The following is a 19,415-nucleotide window of genomic DNA, read 5'->3' on the forward strand; positions in this document are numbered from 1 at the left end:
CTCAACTGGAATCTGACTGAATATTACGTTTTGATATTCAGTGACCAAAGAAACTGGCCTGATCCTTGCCAGGCACCGCAAGATTCCCCTGCTCAGGGCCAATGTAACATACAGAAGAAGGCTGTCCTGCTGAGTCGCATCAATGCCAAATTGAATGTGTTAAATTAGGGCAAGGATCGAAATTCTTTCTAAGTCTTCAATTGCAATTAGCCCTTTTGACCTGCTTTTGCATCCCCTTCTAACGTGGTCAAAGTGCCTAAACGACAGTTGCAGACATAAGAACTATTTCCTCCCCAACAATGGCTCCTAAAAATACGCCTACTAACTCCTGGCCTGAATGCACCAGCCCAAGAACTCAACAGACAAGTCATATTCTGCAGTTTGGTTTCCTGACGAATACGGTGAAGGCCTCCCTGTTTGAAGCCTACTTTAAACCTTCTTCGAGAAACCTGCCTGTAAAGGTTAATCCTTGCCAATGTCCCTACATGAAGCACAGATACCATGCAAGAAACCTCACAGCTTATAAATAAAATTACCCACTGGTTACACAAGCGTTTAGACTGCAATATTTGTAATTTCAACCAGTTCCTTACTGTCAGAAGGGTCTCTTGGACTGGACTGCCTCTAAAGTATTTCAGCGGTGACTGAGTGGTGATAATTTTTTAGGAAACTCATCTATGTCAGTAATCTACTTACCCATCTCTATAAAATTCCAATGATGGGCACAGTTCTGCCAAGATTCTTGCCTTGTGTTTTTTTTAACAGCCCACCTGACTTTCACCCTTTACCTAATCCATTCTACCCATAACCAGCAGGAGCTTTTTGTCACTCTACAAGAGGTTTTTACAATTGCAGAACTCTGGTCTGAGCACCAATCAACAAATGTGCGCGCAAAAGTCCTTATTAATGATCGACATATAAATGAGACTAGTAGCCCTGGCTCTTCATTCCTGTCTTGACTATTTACTTTGAGCATTGTCAGTTGGAACATTGTGAGTCTTGCATCTAAAATTCAGAACAAGGAGTGGGTTTCTTTTATTAGCAACCATTAATATATTGTTTTAGTTCAGGAGATGTGGTCAGTGACTGATGCTGTCTATGATGAGTATGACTGTTTTTCAATCCCGGGAAGTCTGCCTGTGGTGACCGGTCCCTCTAATTCCGATAGTTTAAATTGTATTTAATTAATTTCTATAAAAATGAATTCTCAGATGCTAATAATAGTAATTTTTATACATTGTTTAATTATATTGATGAAATGCCTGGTTCAATACAATTCGCCTTTCTAGAACCTAACTGTTTAATCTCTGGCAATGTTTGCTAATCTGAAAGTGCGATTTCCATCCTTCATGCCGTTGGGTTTCTGGGATACAGCAGACACAATTTCTGTTCACCCCAATCCCAGGGGTGCTGATCTAGGCAATTACATCTTGCAGCATGGTCTTGCTAAATTCGGGAGAATGAAGATCTCGTATCATTTAGTTTCACACTGACACTTTCTTTGACAGAGGGTGTTCATCCACAATTGAATGTACCTTTTTAATCAAAACCTAATAAATGTTATTTTATCCAGTAATACAATTAATATACATATTGGGAAACACAATGTTTTTATTAGTTCCTTCGCCAAACCTGTGGTGAGCGCCTGTCAGTCACCACAAACCCAGCTCCAAGAATAACAGCCTTAGATTAGCATGAACTGTACCCAACCCTTGTCAGTTCCTGGAATTTTTTGTCAAATGTTATTGTATTTCACACCTGCCGCTCTTCATAGGCAGGGAGTGGCACAATGCTGTTCACTTTTATTAATTTGTGTTCTTCAGTAAGAGCCCTATTACTTAAACCTGCCCGTCACGCAAAGCATCCTTCACACAGGCGTATCAATGAAGCTTGCTACCTATCAAAAGGACTCTTGCAAAACTCCCTTTCGAAAAACTCCTGAAACAAACAGAAGTAGTCCCCAGTCATGCCATTATAAATCCACTCTTAGGGCCTGATTTACAAAAAAGTGGCGCAGCGCGGTCCTGCCCCAAACTTTGCAGCGCCGTGCTGATCCATTTTAGAAACGCAGGGAGTTACTGAAATATAGCACACCCCTGTGTTTTCCTCTGTGCCGGCACTAAATTTAGCTGCGAACACAGGCATTCTTGCACCATAGCACAAGGGTGTCTGCATTGAGATTGATTGTTTATGTGCAGGAAGGTGTCCATGCACATACACAATCTACACTGGCGATTTGGCACTTCTATGCTTCAATGACAGCTGCAGAATGCAGCACACATAGAATTACCTAATCATCCTTTTTGAATGATTATTGATGTGCAAGAAGGGACACTGCATCGGAGGGGCCCATAATTTCAAGGCAGAGTTAAGCCACAAAAAGTGGCTTAGTGCCACCTTGCAAATGTGGTGCACTGCACAGCGCCATCGGAGCATCTCTAAAAGCGTTAGGGCCTTGTAAATCTGGCACATGGAGCAAGACAAATTGGGCTCTATTTCTGAGTACTCCAATGCCTCACGAATGCAGTGTGAAAAAAAAATGTTTCTTTCATTGTTTGCTGACCAGAATTGAGACTCCTGTTTTCAGAGGACAATATTCCTCTAGCACCCTACATGCTTTGCCTATTTGGCATAACTGTTATGCAGTCCTGAATCGGTCCGTTATAACTGTTTGAAGTGTGACAAGGGACTGAACATCCTGTGGCTGTTCTGTGTTAAACATTTTTAATGCGATTAGACTGACCCTCACTCTTTGAGAACCATTACCTATTTGTATGCAGTATTAATCCAATGGGCGTCAATTCACCAAAATGGCAGGGGTAGCAGAAGTGACAGCACACCCCATGCCATTTGACCTTTACTTTGACTCATACACACATGCTACACATACACACACATTCACACACTCTGTCACATAAGCATAATCTCACCCGCAAGCATGCAGACAACATACATTTAAAAAGCATTATTTTACTTATTTTAGCTGCCAGATATTGTCATATTCCAGCTAACTGCACTTCACTTCTCATTACAAAAATAATGAAGAATATTCTTCACTTTTTGGGTAATAAAAAAATGTCAGAAAAACAGGAAAGTGGAGCCCCACCTAGCGTCCACTGGGACGAGCTTCGCCTTTGTTCCAAGCACACATTTGATGCAAGGGGTCGCAAAGGCAGTGCCACTGGTTGCCTATGCAGATTTGTATCTGGTTCGCTGTCACATGCTTTGCTTTTCAGTAGGTCAATGCAGCAATGACAGCATAAAATGATTTCTTATGTAAATTTTATGAAAACAGATTTTCAGTCCTTCTTAACCGGAACAACTTTAAAAGATGTAGAGTTGCTTTCCTTTTCTTGCACCGCTTATCTGATGAGGTCTGCTATGGAGTTATCTTACATGTAATGTTCGCTGCGCAATTCTATGCTTAATTTATGATTTTGTAGTGATTTATATGCCTTTAATGTTTGCTCTTTAATGATTGTGTTTCAATAAATTTGAATAAATTGTTATTGTTAATAATAATATTAATGATTATTATTGTAATTATAATTCTATTAATAATAATACTAATAATAATAATAATAAATGCATGGTGAATTTCGGTTTATAGGTTGTACTTTATTTTTTCATTTACTGGCATATGCTAACAATAAAAACAATGAGCCATTGCATGTATTGCCAAGGTCTGACCTATTGGCTTTTCCAATGCTGATTCATTATTGCAGCCACAGTTTAAAAAATAAAACTGATAGGGGCTGCAATCGAAACATTTGAAACCAGCATTTTGTGACTTGGAATGTGGTGGTGGGGGTCAGCTACTATTCCCTCAATTGCCTCTGCTCCTGCTTTCTAACAACTTCTATAGATTTGCAAAAAGAATCCCTTTTATTAATATTGATCGGGCATGGTTAAGCGGATCATATAAAGGGTTACTTTTGGTCTGACAGATCAGTACATCTGTCACAGAGCAAACCCATTCTTGGGTTACAAACCAGTCACTATTCTGCTTTGAATAATATTAAATCGGCGCTCGTCCCCGTTTGTTGGTTAGCAACGTGTTGGTTAGCAGAGTTGACATGTTTTGTGTTGTTTTTATTGCAAAATTCTTAGTGCGTGGATGGTTACAGTTAAAAGACAACCACTGCTGATCTGTAGGGAAATCCTGCCTGTACATCAACAGAAACAAGAAATACTAATTGCTGTTTTTTTAGTTACGGCGAAGGACAGCTGATATGGATTTGCTGCTATGGAGAGGAACGCAGTGTGAGAAACCTCAAAGTCAATCCGACCAGCGGTGCACCTCAGGTGGATAGGGAAGCACGTTGGTCCCGGTCTTCTTCTGGTTCTTAGAGCACTTTTTGGCCAAATTGTGTCCAAGCTTTGGAAAATGACCATCTGCACACCACAAACAAGAGTCCAAGAGTGGATGGAGACCTCTTGGGGATTCAAGACTCACTCAGGATGGGTCTAGATGCAGGTTCAAGGTGGTGGGAGCCTGTTATGTCCTTGTTGCTCTGAACAGGAAGCCAGAAAACTAACCCTTGGAGTCACTTCTGGAAGTCCTTGGTGCAGGTGTAAATGCAGGGTTGAAAAGCAGAGCTGGCCTCTGAGGGTTCAAGGTAGGCTCCAGGCAGCAAAGCAGTCCTTCATGGTACAGCAGCGGTCTAGCAGAGTGTACAGCAGGTCATGGCAGCAAGCTGTCCTCTGAGAGTCCTTCTGTAGGTCCAGTAGTGAACTGAAGAGGGGTTCTGAAGGCCCTATTTTCATACCCTGGTGCCCTTCTCTATGAAGGTGGGAGAAGGTTCTGGAAAGGTTCTTTGAAGGTCTTGAAATTTCTGGACTCCCTGCCCTGCCTCCAAGCTAGCTATAGTGACAATACAGGATTGTCAGATCTTTTGTGAGAAGACAGGACACAGCATATTCAGGTGCAAGTGGGGCTGTGCTAAGCTCCCCCTCCATCCTGCAAGTTGATGACCCATAAGGACTCAGCTAATCCCACCATTATGAGACTGTCTGTAAGGAATTCACAAAGTCTATCAGCTATACCCAGTCATGTGACCCAAGAAAGGCTGCAGACACAAAAGGGATAAGAGCAGGTAAATACCAACTTTATAAAAGTGGCATTTTCAAAATTGTAATGAAAATTCTGACATTACATTAAAGAGGTTTTATGATTATGATCCCATAGGTACCAAATATGATGTATCTACCTCCTCTCAATTAGGAATTACAGCTCATTTAATGTAATAAGGAATCCCCAATGTTATCCTACGGGATGGGCAGGCCTCACAGTAGTGGAAAACTGATTTATCTGGTCTGACGTTGACTGTTTGTTTTGGTCACAGCGCTTATCGCAATTCAGATCCCAGTCTTTCACTGTGAGAGTTAAGAACAACTGTTTCCTGAAAACATGATGTCACAGTGCTGTTGTGAACACTGTGACAGTTCTCATTGAGTCAGTATGTTTTCATTCCTTTACCGCTATTAGCTTTTCTTTATCGGTGTCCATCACGGAGAACACATATTTTCATATTATTATCTTTAACAGAAAGTGTGGGGTTTTTAAAACACATGATACTTAGCTGATATTATCATGGCCGTCCACTCTGTAGGCAGACATGTTTTTTGTTCTTGTTACTGGAAACAGCTATTACAATATGGCCCTTTACAGTATAGGCTGTCATGTTCTTTATTGTTTACAAAGATTGATGCTTAATATGACCATGTGAATAGGGCAGATGTATTTTGCACCATATTAGTTTAGTCTTGCAGAAGTCTTAGTGTCTCCAAACCCTGTTTTATTTTGAAAACACAAGATAAAATCAGCGGTCAAACAGTAACAAAACTCCAATTTGGACCACTATGGACGAGACATCTTAAGCCTAGATTTATCGCCAGAGGTCATGCCAGATTGTCATACCAGTTAATCTCAGTTGGAGAGTTGATTTTAGAAGCTGTGCAGGAGGTGTCCATCACAGAGAGCACATATTTTCATATTTTGTTTCTTTGGCAGAACTCTGATAAGAAATAGATGAAGCCAGCTATTTAAAGATAGGATGTGCAATCTATCCTAAGAAGCTTGAAAGGCAGGCTTCATATTTAATGCTTTAGCTAAAGATTTAGCATAGCGCTTAGAAATAGCCTTGGGGTGTTTAGATGCCAGAAACACATTAAATGATAATTTCACTGACCATTACATGCAAAACTGTTTTTATTTTTGGATTCTGTGCAGCTACCATTCACGTTTTATGCACTAGTATAAGGAATGAAAATAAACATTTTAACTTACAGGTCCCTGATTCTTAGTACTATCTTTGAGTGTGTTATTCATAAACAAAAGATAGCAAACAATAGTTTAGATTGCCACTGTGTCCTTGAATCATCTAAAAGGACTGATGCTAACCTGAAAACACTGCCTGCACAAGATTTGACAGTGGCATCATGTCAGTTTTGTGGTTCAAGTTGCTTTCTAAGCCAATGTTGGTGCATTGAACTGAGTCCTTCCATCAAAGGGTTAGAAATCCAATCCTGTGGCTCAAGAGTCCCCCCAAAATTTGTAGCAACACACTGGACTGTGCTGTAGGAAATTGACTTCAAGATGTTGCCACTAACTCAGGAGGAAAAAGCAAGAGGCGTAAGAAGCCTCCTTGCTTCATATTTAAAAGGAATAAAGGAAACCAGGAATCAGGAATCTAACAATAGAATTCTGGAGCAAAAGTCAAGATCAGCAAGTGGATGGTGCAAATAAACAACTTAAGGATCATGGATTTGTTGCGATGCACCCTCCAATTAGACTGAAATCCTTATACAGCAAAAGAATTGGAAAAGGAAATGACATCAAACACATGACAGGAACCATAATGGATTGGGAAAATCAGGAAGAAACAAAGGAAAAGGCAGCGACAATGGAAAAGGAAAAGGTAAGAGAAAGAATTCTTGAACTGAGGAGTAGTGTTGGAAATTGCCCTTTCTGCAGGTTTATCCCTAAACTTTTTGCCTTTCTCCTCCTATTTTTCTGACTCTCTTTTTGTTGGTTTTAGGACTCTGGGCACTTTACACTGCTAAACAGTGCTGAAGTGCATGAGCCCGCTCCCCTAAAACTTGATATAATTGGTTTAATCTGTTTTGCTTATTTAATTTTCCTGTAAGTCCCTTGTAAAGTTGTATACCATTTACTCAGGGCCTGTAAATTAAATGATACTAGTAAGCCTGCAGCGCAGATTGTGCCACTCACAGAATTAGCCTTTCAAACATGTCTCAGGCCTGCCACTGCCTGCCTGTGCAGTTTACTGCCACACTAACTTGGCAAGTCAAACCACTTGTCAGGGTCTGAACTCCCTTAAGTCATCCCTAAGGTAAGCTCTAGATAGCTTTATGGGCAGGGTGCTGTGTATGTAAAAGGTAGGACATATATTTGTTATGTATTACATGTCCTAGTTGTGAAAGACAGTATATTTCATTTTTCACTGCTGTGAGTGCTGCTCCTCTCATCGCTTTGCATCGGGAATTCCCTTATATATGTCTAAGTGGTAATTTCTGATCTGTGAGGAGTAGGTTGGGTATGTTCGGAATGGTAGTGAGAAATCCTGCTTAGGGTGTACGTGGATTTTACATTAATATTTTAGAAATGCCACTTTTAGAAAGTGGGCATTTTTCTGTGCTTATAACTCTAGTGCTTTGCCGCACTGACTCTGATCCGTGGCTAGGCAGAGTGACAGCTGCACTTTGTGCATACTCTCCAGACAGCCATTCATCAGGGAAGGTAAGGTGTGACAGGGTTACATCTGCATTCATCTACATACTGCTGGTCTTCCTGTGGTGGGGAAGAGGGAGGGTTGTTCACACTTTACACTTGAATAGGCAGTGTTCTGCCCTCACACAAAGGACTTGTTTATCCCCTCTGATGTCTGCAGCCAAGTAGGGGAGAAGGGAAATTCTTGGAACTAACCAGATCTGGCTGGAACCTTCTCCCACCTTCTAGAAGCTGGGCACCTGGAGTATATGTACAGGGGCTCTTGTCCCATGATTTTTAGAGCACTTTTAGAACTTGGACTGGACCACTGCCAGGAGGACTGCTGGACTGCACCAAGGTCTCATCTGGACTCACTGGAGGTTTTTTTCTGCATGTTGCCCTTCTGCCAGTTGTTCTGTGACTATGGGCCAAAGGATCCTGGGAGACTGCTAGGAGGAATCACTAGTATTGCCCTGATGTGCTGGCCTGCCTGCTTTGCCCTCACACCTAGTGTTCTCCCTGGGAGGACTGGATGACCCCTGCTTCCTCAGAGCCCCCGTGCCAGTGAGATTGCTGGGAGAACCTGAGGCTGAAAGGTCTTCCTTCTTCCTGGTAGCGCATGAGGAGTGCTTCACCTGCCCACCTTGTTGGCATTTGGGGTGTCCAGGAGCATAGTGAGCCCTGTTCCCTCCATGAGGTACAGGAGTTCTGGGAGTCAACCCCCGCTAGCCCGACGCTCCGAGTAGCTGGAGACTGAGAATGGACTGTGGAGTCAATGAGCCAGAGGACTATCCCTGCGGCTGTTAGCGTGACTCCGGACAACAGCTGGAGTCGGGCTCAAGGTTCTCCCAGGTAGACCACTCTTCCTGGGGACCTGCCGTTTGAGGGAGACCATAGTTACCTTATTGGGCCATGTAGAGTCAGAGAACTGTGGCTCATCGGCCCGGCAAAACTCCCTGACGCAACTTCTCCCATAACTGGTGCAGCACCGTGCAAGTACAAGGACTCGTGCACACCCTCCCACATGCTGCACTGAGAGAACTCCTCTCAGGGCACCCTGTCAGCCACACAAAGCAGCTGCCCAGCACCGCCCTTCTCTCGGATCCCGCTGACCGAGGTAACAAAGTCACACTTGACCCAGCATGGGTGAGATAGCAGAAGTGTAGGTCCTGCCCTGAGGCCACTGGCCTGCCTTTTGAGGACCCCAGCAACACTATAAAGGTACTGTCTTTGGGGCAGCCACACCACACCTGCTGGAGGAGACAGGACAAGGTGTTCCTGCATAGTTTGGTGGATTGGGTTTTAAGACGGACTGTGGGTGCAGTGTGGTGATTTGAATTCCTTGTCTGCCATGAGAGTAGGGGAGCCTCTGAGGAGGTCACCGTGTACTGTGCTCCAGTTATAACCACCATAAATCATGGTACTGTGATCAAGTTTACCCACCCGCCTGACCATAATTGCACTAAATGCTTGAATACTCTATTACGGGGAAGTGCCCCAGGGTGGATGAGTGCTGCTACAAGGTGTTTGATTCTGCATTATTGTATTGCAGACCCAGGTGCCCTGAGGCAGGTGGTTTTATTGTTGACCGTCATGGTGTGCCTCATAAATCACTACCTCTGTCTTATGGGATAACTGGGAGAGTATCCCTGGGGAGTCCAGGTTTTGTGGGGACACTGAGTATTTATATGTGATCATTGTACTTCATGCCCTGATGCCATAACTTACGTTGTTTTTACTTTACCTTGTTTGGTTATCTGGTCTATTGTGATTACTGCATAGTAGCCACAATAATGTATATGATGTTTGGTGCTTGCATTGCCAAGATATCAAATGACATTACAATGGTAATGACCCATGGGCCTTTATCCTATAATCGATAAACTTCATGCCCTGATGTTCGGGTGTGCAAACTTTTTATTCTTGCCTAGCCAAGATAGTGAGTACTAACTTGGGAATTGCAGAGACCACACCTTGCTCATAAAAATAGTTGTTCTGACTTATGTTATCTATCATATGCTATATTTTTAGATAGAATCCAGTGTGGAGTCTCTTTTGTAGTGTATTGATTGTGTCACTTGTGTGAGTTTATTGGGCAAGTGTTTTACACATGAACTCTGAGGATAAGCATGACTGCTCTGTGCCAAGCTACTAGTGGTGAGCACAGGTTATCTTACTCGCTCTGACTAGAGTGGTGGTTTCTGCCTGGCTGAGGTGCATACCCTAGCCAACCAGAAATCCCATTTCTTACAGGTAGCATCAGTGTTTGAAAAGGGAAAAAATAAGTGCAGGTACTCACCAAATTAAGCCATAGACTGAGGGTGGGGTTTTGGGCGGAGTTTGGGGTGGAGCTAGTGGCGGGGCTAAGAGGAAAGGACTTATGAACAAAGTTAAGACTTTCTCAGTGCACAATTGTGCACGAGGCTACAGACACATTTCAACTATTATAAAATTTGTTTTGCATGTGTAAAAGTATACATTTAGCAAGTTTTTTCAAATTTCCAATGCGTGCAGATTATTCCTGTACTCATAGCATCTGAACAACTTTTGAATTTTCACTTATCCATGATAATGGATACTGTTTGCAGTATGAGAAAGAAACCTAGACAATAACCATGATCCCATTCTTGTTGACAGATTTTGCCTCTCCTTATCTAGATTGTTACTGTTTGTTCAGCTTTGGTGCTTCCTTTAAAGTACCTTTGTATTTCTCTTGAATTCAATAATAGTGTTTATTCACCTAACGTGATAGTTGTCGGTTTAAAAGTTACGAGATAATGATGCACAGTGATGCAATGTATTTAAAGAACAAAAAACAAAGGCTGTAGAACTCCATGTGGTGACTGAGAAAATAAGCATTGATGATTTATGTCTTTTTTTCCTTTCTTTCTTTCTTTCTTTCTTTCTTTCTTTCTTTCTTTCTTTCTTTCTTTCTTTCTTTTTTTCTTTCTTTCTTTCTTTCTTTCTTTTTTTCTTTCTTTCTCATATTATGTTGCAAGACAATTGACTTCCTGCTAAAGTTGAAATTGTATTCACAGTTCCTCTTGTGTGCTTGTATTTGTATTTAGAGAGCCCAAGAGCCTCTTTTGAATATTTAACATGAATAGACATTTCATTTCAGCATGCAACTTTGTAAGAGGACAAATTCTATTTCAATGAATATTGGTGGCAAGCTACTTCTTCAGAAAGCGGGACCCCCTTAAAGTCATGCATTTTAATTCATTTTTAAATCAAAAACTGCAGGTTTCCGATCTCCTTTCCCTCATTCTTCCTTTTCCTTCTGCTCCCTCATCCTTTCCATCAGTCCCTTCCATCCTCCTTTCTATCATTATATATCTGTGACTCCCTTTCTGAATCCTTCTTCTACTTAATAATGCTTGTCTTCACACCTCATTCTTTCTTCTATCACTTTTTCTCATCTGTCTCTTTCTCTTTCTTTCATACCTTCTCTTTTCACTTTCTCCAACCCTTATCCTCATTCCTGTTCCTCCCTTTCACCCTATCTCCAGATTGTTTCTCTTCTCCTTTCAATCTCCATCTCCTTTCGAATGGAATAAATATACACATGCAAAATTCGACTGACCTTTATACATATAATATACCAGAAAAAGCTATCTGCCAGAGAATCAGTGGCAAACAGTATTAGCCTTGTCACTGCGGTCAAACACACGACATGCATTTCAGGGCACTGATCTGTAATCCTATTTTCAGGGACACTGGAATAATCTAATTCTTCAGCTCAGGCTATTTTCCGCATATTAATGGAATTTCTGCATTTGTCACATAAACCATTACCATTATGTGCTGCATAATCTCCAGATTATACCCAAAATAATTCTTTTCAGTTTAAACTGTTCAAAAGTTGCTCAAAAGTTGCTAAAAACATGGTGACAAATGCTCCTGTGCAGTGGAAGGGCTTTCACAAAGGTTTGCTGATCATCGTTGAGTTTCTTATTGCTGTATCAGGGCAGTAAACTGGTACTAATAAGGTGAAATACTTTCCCATACAATGCTACTGTATGTAAAAATGAAAAAAATAGTGTAGTAATATTATCATAAAGTGTGCTGCATTAGGCCTCCTAATTTGCCTTTTCTTGCTGCGTAATTTAGTAATTTCCGCTGCATAATTTGGTCCTCCCTGCAGCATAATTCCAGTGGCCCTGACTATAGTGCAAAAAATCCTTTTAGAAAACACTAGGGCTGGACGCAGAATGAAATGCACCATGCTGCAGCAGAATCAATTTAAAGTATGACCGTGGCTTACTTTGGGCGCAATTGCATCACATGTATAGCGTTTGAAATATCTGAAAATAAAAGAATGATGCTGGAAGGGAGCTTAATTTATATTTCACAGAGAGATACTGTTTGATTAAATCATGCCTTATTAGGTGTTGACAAATTCCATCAATATGGAATTTGTTCATATCAATGTCTCTTGCTCTCCCTGTCTTCACTCTCCACACTTTTTATCTCTTTCTCCTCTCATTCTCCTCTTTCACATATTTCTCACCCTCTCTTACAGGGCGCTGAAGAAAACCAAATGCAGCTTCATTATTTGCCCTTGTAAAACCGTGCCCACACAGAACTGGATTTTTTTTTTACCCTGTTGCTTGCCTTCCAAACTCTACTGTGGCACAAACCACTTACATCTGCTAAAAAAACCTAACATTTCACACATTGGATTTAATGTCCTGTTTCGCATGGGACAGGCAAGGGGCCCTGCATCGCACATGTACAATGGCATTAACTGCACAGGGTCAATGGACCCTGCACTGTGAATCACCTTATGATGAAAGCTGCCTGAACTGCAGGGAGCCCTGACAATGCAAATGAGCTGCTGATGGTTCATCAGCAGCTCAGCTTTGAACAACACTGAGACGCGACTGTGGAATGTCTCGCTCACGTTCTCACTGTTCCTCCGAGTACCGGTACTCTCCTTTGTGAGGGTAAAAACTGAAAAGTGCCGGTACTTAGTACCGGTGAGTACCGGCCCATTTAAAGCACTCGGCAGCATTAAAAGGCAGCTCCAAACTCCCAGATAGGTGATTGCCATTTTGGAGCTGGAAAGGCAATAAGAAACAACCAGGCGGTCAAGAGCTCAAGAGAAAACAGCCCCAGGTGAGTGAGGCTGGCAGCATAGAGCTGCCAGCTTCTTGTGGACCAAGTTGCGGTGTTTTATGACACCCGGGAGCCACTGACCCATGCAATGTACAGCGGACCTTGGACACCGGGATAGCTGAAATGCTGCAGCCACAACACTGTAAGACTACACACTTTTTGGATGTTTATGTTCAGTTTTGAGAATGTTTAAGTTGAAGAACAATATATTGTACCACCGTTCACACGTCATCTATACACACAAAGCACACACCCCAATACAGCATCAGGAGCCTACAAATGGGTGTGCCTCAGCACAACCCTCATATGCCACCACAGTATCGGGATAAGTGTGTTCCCGCACCATTACTAGATCACCACCTAAGATATTTAACAAATGTTGAAACTGTCCTGGTAAAAATTGCTTGGAAAATGCAAAACATGCGGTAAATATTGTTCTAAACTCATTTAATACATGACTTATCATTCTGACCTACAGAACTTGGAATAGGTGGCAATTACTAACCTAGTAAATGTCCCATTGGTTATGCAATTTAAGGAATCGGTCATTACCATGCATTTTCCGCACAACTCAGAATCAGGGACTAAGGTCTAAATCGACATCAGCATGGATTGATGTGTTAATCTGCATGTAAAGAATGTATGTCAAGGTATGTTTGAATTACTCATTTCCCCCCAGGGACAGAACTGCACTTGAACTTTGTACTTGGGGTTATACTGGCAGATGGATGTCAGAAGTCAAACCGAACCATAAGACATTGTAAACACGTGTACAGGGTGAGAACTGTCTACAGCGCTTTAAGGCAGGCATTAAATACACCCTTTATCAAAAAGCACCATGTGTCAGCTAGTAAAGCGTGACAAGGGGTTGACGTATATAGTCTTGTGAAAGATAAATTATACACTTAACGGAGACAAAATAGAAGTAACGCGTTTCCTCTTTCTACCTTCAGCATTTTCAAGGACTGTGTAAAATTGGCCAAATAAATATTACACTGACTTCTCATTTCTCAATGGACGACATGCAAGGCAGCCCTCTGATTTTACTTTACCGGGCATGCAACAAAAACACGTGTAGTAACATCAAGGGAAGGAAGAAAAGGCTCCTTACCTGTAACAGTTGTTGTCAAATTTATTATAACTGGCAAATGCAATTAACACTCCAAATCCAGCGCCTAACGAGTAAAAGATCTGAGTGGCTGCATCGATCCAGACCTAAAGAAAAAGTAAATATTTAGTATTGGTGTTTTTATTGAATTATGTTTTTTTGCATTGCCTGCCAGCTAAAAAATTCAAAATATTTGCTCGTTCTTTTTTAGTTATTTGAAAGAGCAATAGGGGGGTTCTCCTACGTCTAAATGTCTATAATGCAGTTCAGTAAAGTTCACGCAACATAAACATGTGTCTGCTTTCTACAGTACAGGAGGGATTTGTAGGACTGTGCATTTATGGTACTGTAATTGTTTTTGTCAGTTATGGCCAGGGTGCTCCAGCTTGTTCATTGTTAAGCACTGTACGGGCCACTCAAAATATAACCCAAATTGAAAGCATGTCAGCATACCATTTATATGCCGCAACCGTATCTATTTTTTTTAATTTTGGAATAGGACAAAATAAAAAAGCCATTTCTATTTCTACAGTCTTAGAGCCTAACATTGCTGTATCTGCTTTGTAGCTTAATGTTTCCTTACAGTCAAATCATAGGAAAAATCTAAAAGCCATCTCTCTCTCTCTCTCACGCACACATAAACACTATCTATCTATCTATCTATCTATCTATCTATCTATCTATCTATCTATATATCTATCTATCCTTCCACTCATTCGCTACTTACTGGTATTTCACTCTTTCTTCTTTGTCTCTCTCTTTTTTCTGTACTCAGTCTCCGATGACTGTCTCCCTTGCTCTGTCTTTTATCTAGGACACATTACCCCTTATCATTACCATTCATAACAAAGCCAGAAAATCTGTCTTGCCATCACCTTCCTCTATCTTCAAATAATCTGTCTCAAATCTGTTATTTAATTCTCTGTTCCTACGTTCCTGGGTAGGTTAACAAGACATATAGGCTCTCATTATGACTTTGGCAGTCTCTCAGTGAGACCGCCAAAGCCACGGATGCCAGAAGACCGCCAGCGCTGGTGGTCTTCCGCTCGCCATATTATGGGTACTGCTGTATTTCCACCAAACTTTGGGCAAATATCCGGCAGTAGAAAGGCTGGCGGGCAGTGGAGCACTGATGTTGCTACCACCTGCATTGCCCCGCCACGCCAGAAGGATGCCACCAGCCGTATTAAGACCATTAATACATCCTGGTGGTGTCCTGCTGGCGGTGGAAGCGCCCCTTCCAGTTAATTGCCGGACGACCTCCTCGCAAGACAAGGTAAGTTGGGTCTCAGACAAGGTAGGGGGGTGGGAGGATGTTGTGTGTGCGTGTCTGAGTGTGTGGTGTCCGTCTGTGTGTATGCATTTGTGTGTGTGTGTGTGTGAATGCAACTGTGAGTGTTGTGGTGTATGCATGGTTGTATGTGTGTGAGTGAATGCATGTATGAATGTTGAAGTGAGTCTGTGTCTGCATGTCAGTGTGTATGCATGTGAGCATGCGTGTTTGGATGTTTGTGTGTATGCATGCCTGAATGCGTGTGAGTATGTGTAAGTGAATGCGTGTATGGATTAGTGTGAGTGGATGCGTGTCTGGAAGTGTAAGTGAGTGGGTGTATGCGTGGTGTGTGTGGGTGTCTGTGTGCATGTATGCGGAAAGGGGCGCTATGTGAGTAGGTGGGTGGGGGCCATGTGAGTAGAGGGGGTGCGGGCTATATGTGAATAGGGGGGATGGGAGGCGCCGTGACTGTAGAGGGGGTGGGGGGGTCAAGTGCTTGCTGAGGGGAGCCGTTGACCAGTGACAGGGAAGGAATTCATACCGCTATGGCGGTATGGGTGGAGATGTGGCCACACTCATAATGTGGTGGTCCTCACCGCCAGCCTGTTGGTGGTGATACCACCACATTAACCCTGGCGGATGGAAGACCACTAGGGTCATAATGATCACCATAGGTTTCATTATACATTTTCAGTTTAAGAAAGGTGTTTTGCATAATATAAAATTACAGCCCATCAATAAGAGTTGAATTTTCTATATTAAACAAGCAGGCCACAAAAACAAACACTGCAAAGTGGGAACAGAAGGGAAATATCAGCCATTATTAGCCCTGAGCCACTTAATTGTCGTCAGTGGGGCTCCCAGAATTCTGATCTTACATTATAGCCTGCCAAATGGGGCTATAGCAGCCCTTCAAGGCCCTCTCTAACATTATGGACCCAATCCAAAGGCGAGGTCCGAAAACAAATGACTGGGATTTTAATGGGTGGCATAGCTAGCTATGGTGGAGTATACAGCTACTAGAACATTCCGTCCCGTTAGGGCTGAATTTTCTAATTAAAAAAAATGCCTCCCAGGAGACAAGACGTTTGAGCCACTCATCCTCACTCTAAAGTGTCTAAACCTCAGTTTCATATCTCCTTCTGTGAACGTTCAACAGTTATATCAGTGTGTGGCCGAAGCAGAAAGTGTCAAACATGGACAGGAGAAGCAGTGAACGAAAGAAGGCCGAAGTTCACCCTAGATTCTCCAAATTGCAGTGTCTTTGTTTAGCAGAGGTGAGGGACACACAGGAGCTGAGGAGAACTCCCACTTCCTCCTTCCACAGTGACCATTCAACCACAGGAGAAGAGAGGAGGTCTCAATGTTTTCTCTCTTACACAGCCTTGGCCTCTCCTGTTTCCCTGCGTAATTCTAAAATACTGCACAGGCAGAGGGGAGGGAGAGTGAGAGTTTGTAAATTAGGACACTGAAAAGTTGACACGAGCAAGCCTATACCAGTGTTTGTAGCTCACTTCTGTTCCATTCCCTTCAATGGAATTCCCAACTTTTAAAGGTTCTAATGATGTTTACACTATGCTAATGATGTTCACGATATGTTTGCATAAAAGTTATATATATGTGATTGATTATTGCTAATGTGCAGGTTTAGATGTGAAATGTATATGTCCATTTGTGCCTCCACTCTGTATAATTCCCACTTTACATTATATGCCTATAATTCACTCACAAAAATTAGGTCATGTAGGTGGCAGCCACTAAGCTGAACTTTGTCATTAAACCATATTTATATTTAATGTGAAATGTCGATTGACATACCTATATGGGACAACAAGGGATCCTCTCGGAAATTCTGGAATCTAAAGTTTACCGCTACAATCAAAACCCCACTTCCAAGTATTTTGTGATGGATAGAACCTGGAAGCCTTCAGCACAGACCTAGTGGCCTACTTCTAGCTTAAGAAAAACATGGTACACTAACAAAAGGTTAAAGCAAAGGAATATTTAGGCTTCCTCAAACTGCTCTCTGAAGCCAATTTCAAACAACTGGTCATGGAAGGTAATCTGTTTAGATCCTCAGGAGACGTCTCCCAGCATGTACCTTCTAAGATCTCTTATACAACACACCAGCACCCATTGCAGAAAGAACTATCCTCAGAAACTTCCTGTCACAGAAAAGTTTCCCTCAAACAAAAACATATATTGGTTCATCAGCTCTAGTCAACTACTGACCACTCTCCAATGGGCCAGTCATAGAAAATCTAATTGTGAGAGCTGCTGTTTCATAGATGACTTTCTTCATAGAAAGTAATAGACCATCAAATAAGCTTGCGACCAAGCAGAGGCACTGAACTCATTCTGATATAGATGTGTGATGATTTAAAAATCAACTCTCCTATTCCTAGAACTCTTCACTACATTTGACACTGTAAACCACCAGACTCTACTACATAGACTCGAAATTCTTTGAATTCAAAGAAGTATCCTAAACTGGATGTCTTCCTGCTACATAGCAGATACAGCTTTGTTTCACTACATCCATTGACACCAACACCTTTTGACACACACTCTTGTTTGACAAAGCTTCTTTGTCTCCTTTTTCCCATTCAATCTATATCTGAGACTCTCACGAGACAACGCCAGCTCCTTTAACCCAACCTGCTACAGCTGCACTGGTAGCACAAAGATCATTAACAAATTGGAAAACCCTGTGGAACAGTCACCCAGATTGGACCATTGTCTCTGTGCCATTGATGACTTGGTGCTATCCAACCAAATTAAAAGAAGTTCATACAAGACACATTTCCTACCCATTGACAATGGAAAACTTACAACACTTAAGCATATGGAACATGGAACTGAAGATATGACCGTCAACATCATCCAAAGAAAAACTGAATGTATTGGTGGCACCTTCCTCTCTTGCTAAAATGGCCGTAAGACTGAGTGACTCCTATAGCCACAATGTTGCCCTTTTGACAGGTAAACATGTAAGTAATGGGTGTTTGTATGGAGGAGTCACTTAAAAAGAGGAAAACGCAGAAAAAGCATAACAGTCTCCAATCTTAACAAGGATTGGCAAGATTGGGCAAGATAAGCCAAAGACAGAGACTGGAAAGGCTCAATGCTGACTGACGAAATTCCAATTGCTAAAATTAATTGAAAACAGGGTAGAAAAGAACATTTCGTTTGGGGAGTAATAAGACCCGGGCCAGTTGGAAAAATAAAATGGAAATCAGTAGTATGAAAGAACATTGTGAAAAATATTTTTGATCCATTGGGCTCAACCTCTGGAAGACTGAAATATGCAGTAGGCATGAAGTGATGTCACATGATGTCACACAGATTATTGTGTTACCTTGTGATAAACAGATTTGGATCTGTCTAGTAAGAAAGCAAAATGGAGGATGATGTGGTGTGCTTGGGGCTGTCGAGGCATGTGTCTATAATGAGTCCTTATCTTCATAGCAGTACTGGTGTAGGAGTGATTTGCTACATGACTTATCCCTGCATAATGTTCCAGGAGAGAGTGTAGAAAGAGATGAAGGTCTGGGGTGGCTAAGTCTGACCGGTGTTTACATTACCATGTCAAGAATACACATTTGTCAATGTGCTCAGCACCACTACTCTGTGGAGGTGGTAGCCAAAGGCTCAATCCCATGGCTGGAAGCACTGTCCTGGAATGATGAAATCTCAGGAGAGGAACAGCAGTAATGCTGGACACAACAGTATAATATCTTACAGTGATTATACATTTCAACATTTCCTTGAGCCCTCAAATGAATCAAGTGATAAGAATCACCTTCTGCACAGGCCAAACATTTAGCTGCAACTTCCCACATCCTGGATATTGACAGAAACTACAGGCCACTGTCATCCTCCGCATGTGCATACTATGCAAATGGTCTGTACAATGAGGCACTATTCCCCATATTTCATAAACTTCCACAGGATCAAAAATGTAGCAGAAAAACAGCTACTACAACCCAGGGTCAGAGTGGGACAGAAAAAAGGCACAGGCACCAAAATAAAAGTGGCCCCTGTTAGTGAATTACAAAACGAAAATTTGTCCCAGGTCTGTACATTGGGGCAGTTTTGAACTTGTAAAGACACACTATATAAGTGTTGTACGAGGTAAGGCAGAGAGAATGCATTTGAGCTTTCTGTAGCAATGTTTGTGGTAA

General features: G+C 41.9%; 1 protein-coding gene across 1 annotated transcript in view; it reads right to left on the reverse strand.

Moving 5' to 3' along the window:
* Positions 1–19,415, reverse strand: part of SLC6A2 (solute carrier family 6 member 2) — an 821,779-nt gene that overhangs the window by 275,202 nt on the left and 527,162 nt on the right. Inside the window, exon 7 of the mRNA XM_069216273.1 lies at positions 13,962–14,065. Within this exon, the coding sequence (XP_069072374.1) occupies positions 13,962–14,065 (104 nt within the window). The remainder of the gene's footprint in view (positions 1–13,961; positions 14,066–19,415) is intronic.

This window comes from Pleurodeles waltl, chromosome 12, assembly GCF_031143425.1.
Source record: "Pleurodeles waltl isolate 20211129_DDA chromosome 12, aPleWal1.hap1.20221129, whole genome shotgun sequence".
Taxonomy (NCBI): Eukaryota; Metazoa; Chordata; class Amphibia; order Caudata; family Salamandridae; genus Pleurodeles; species Pleurodeles waltl.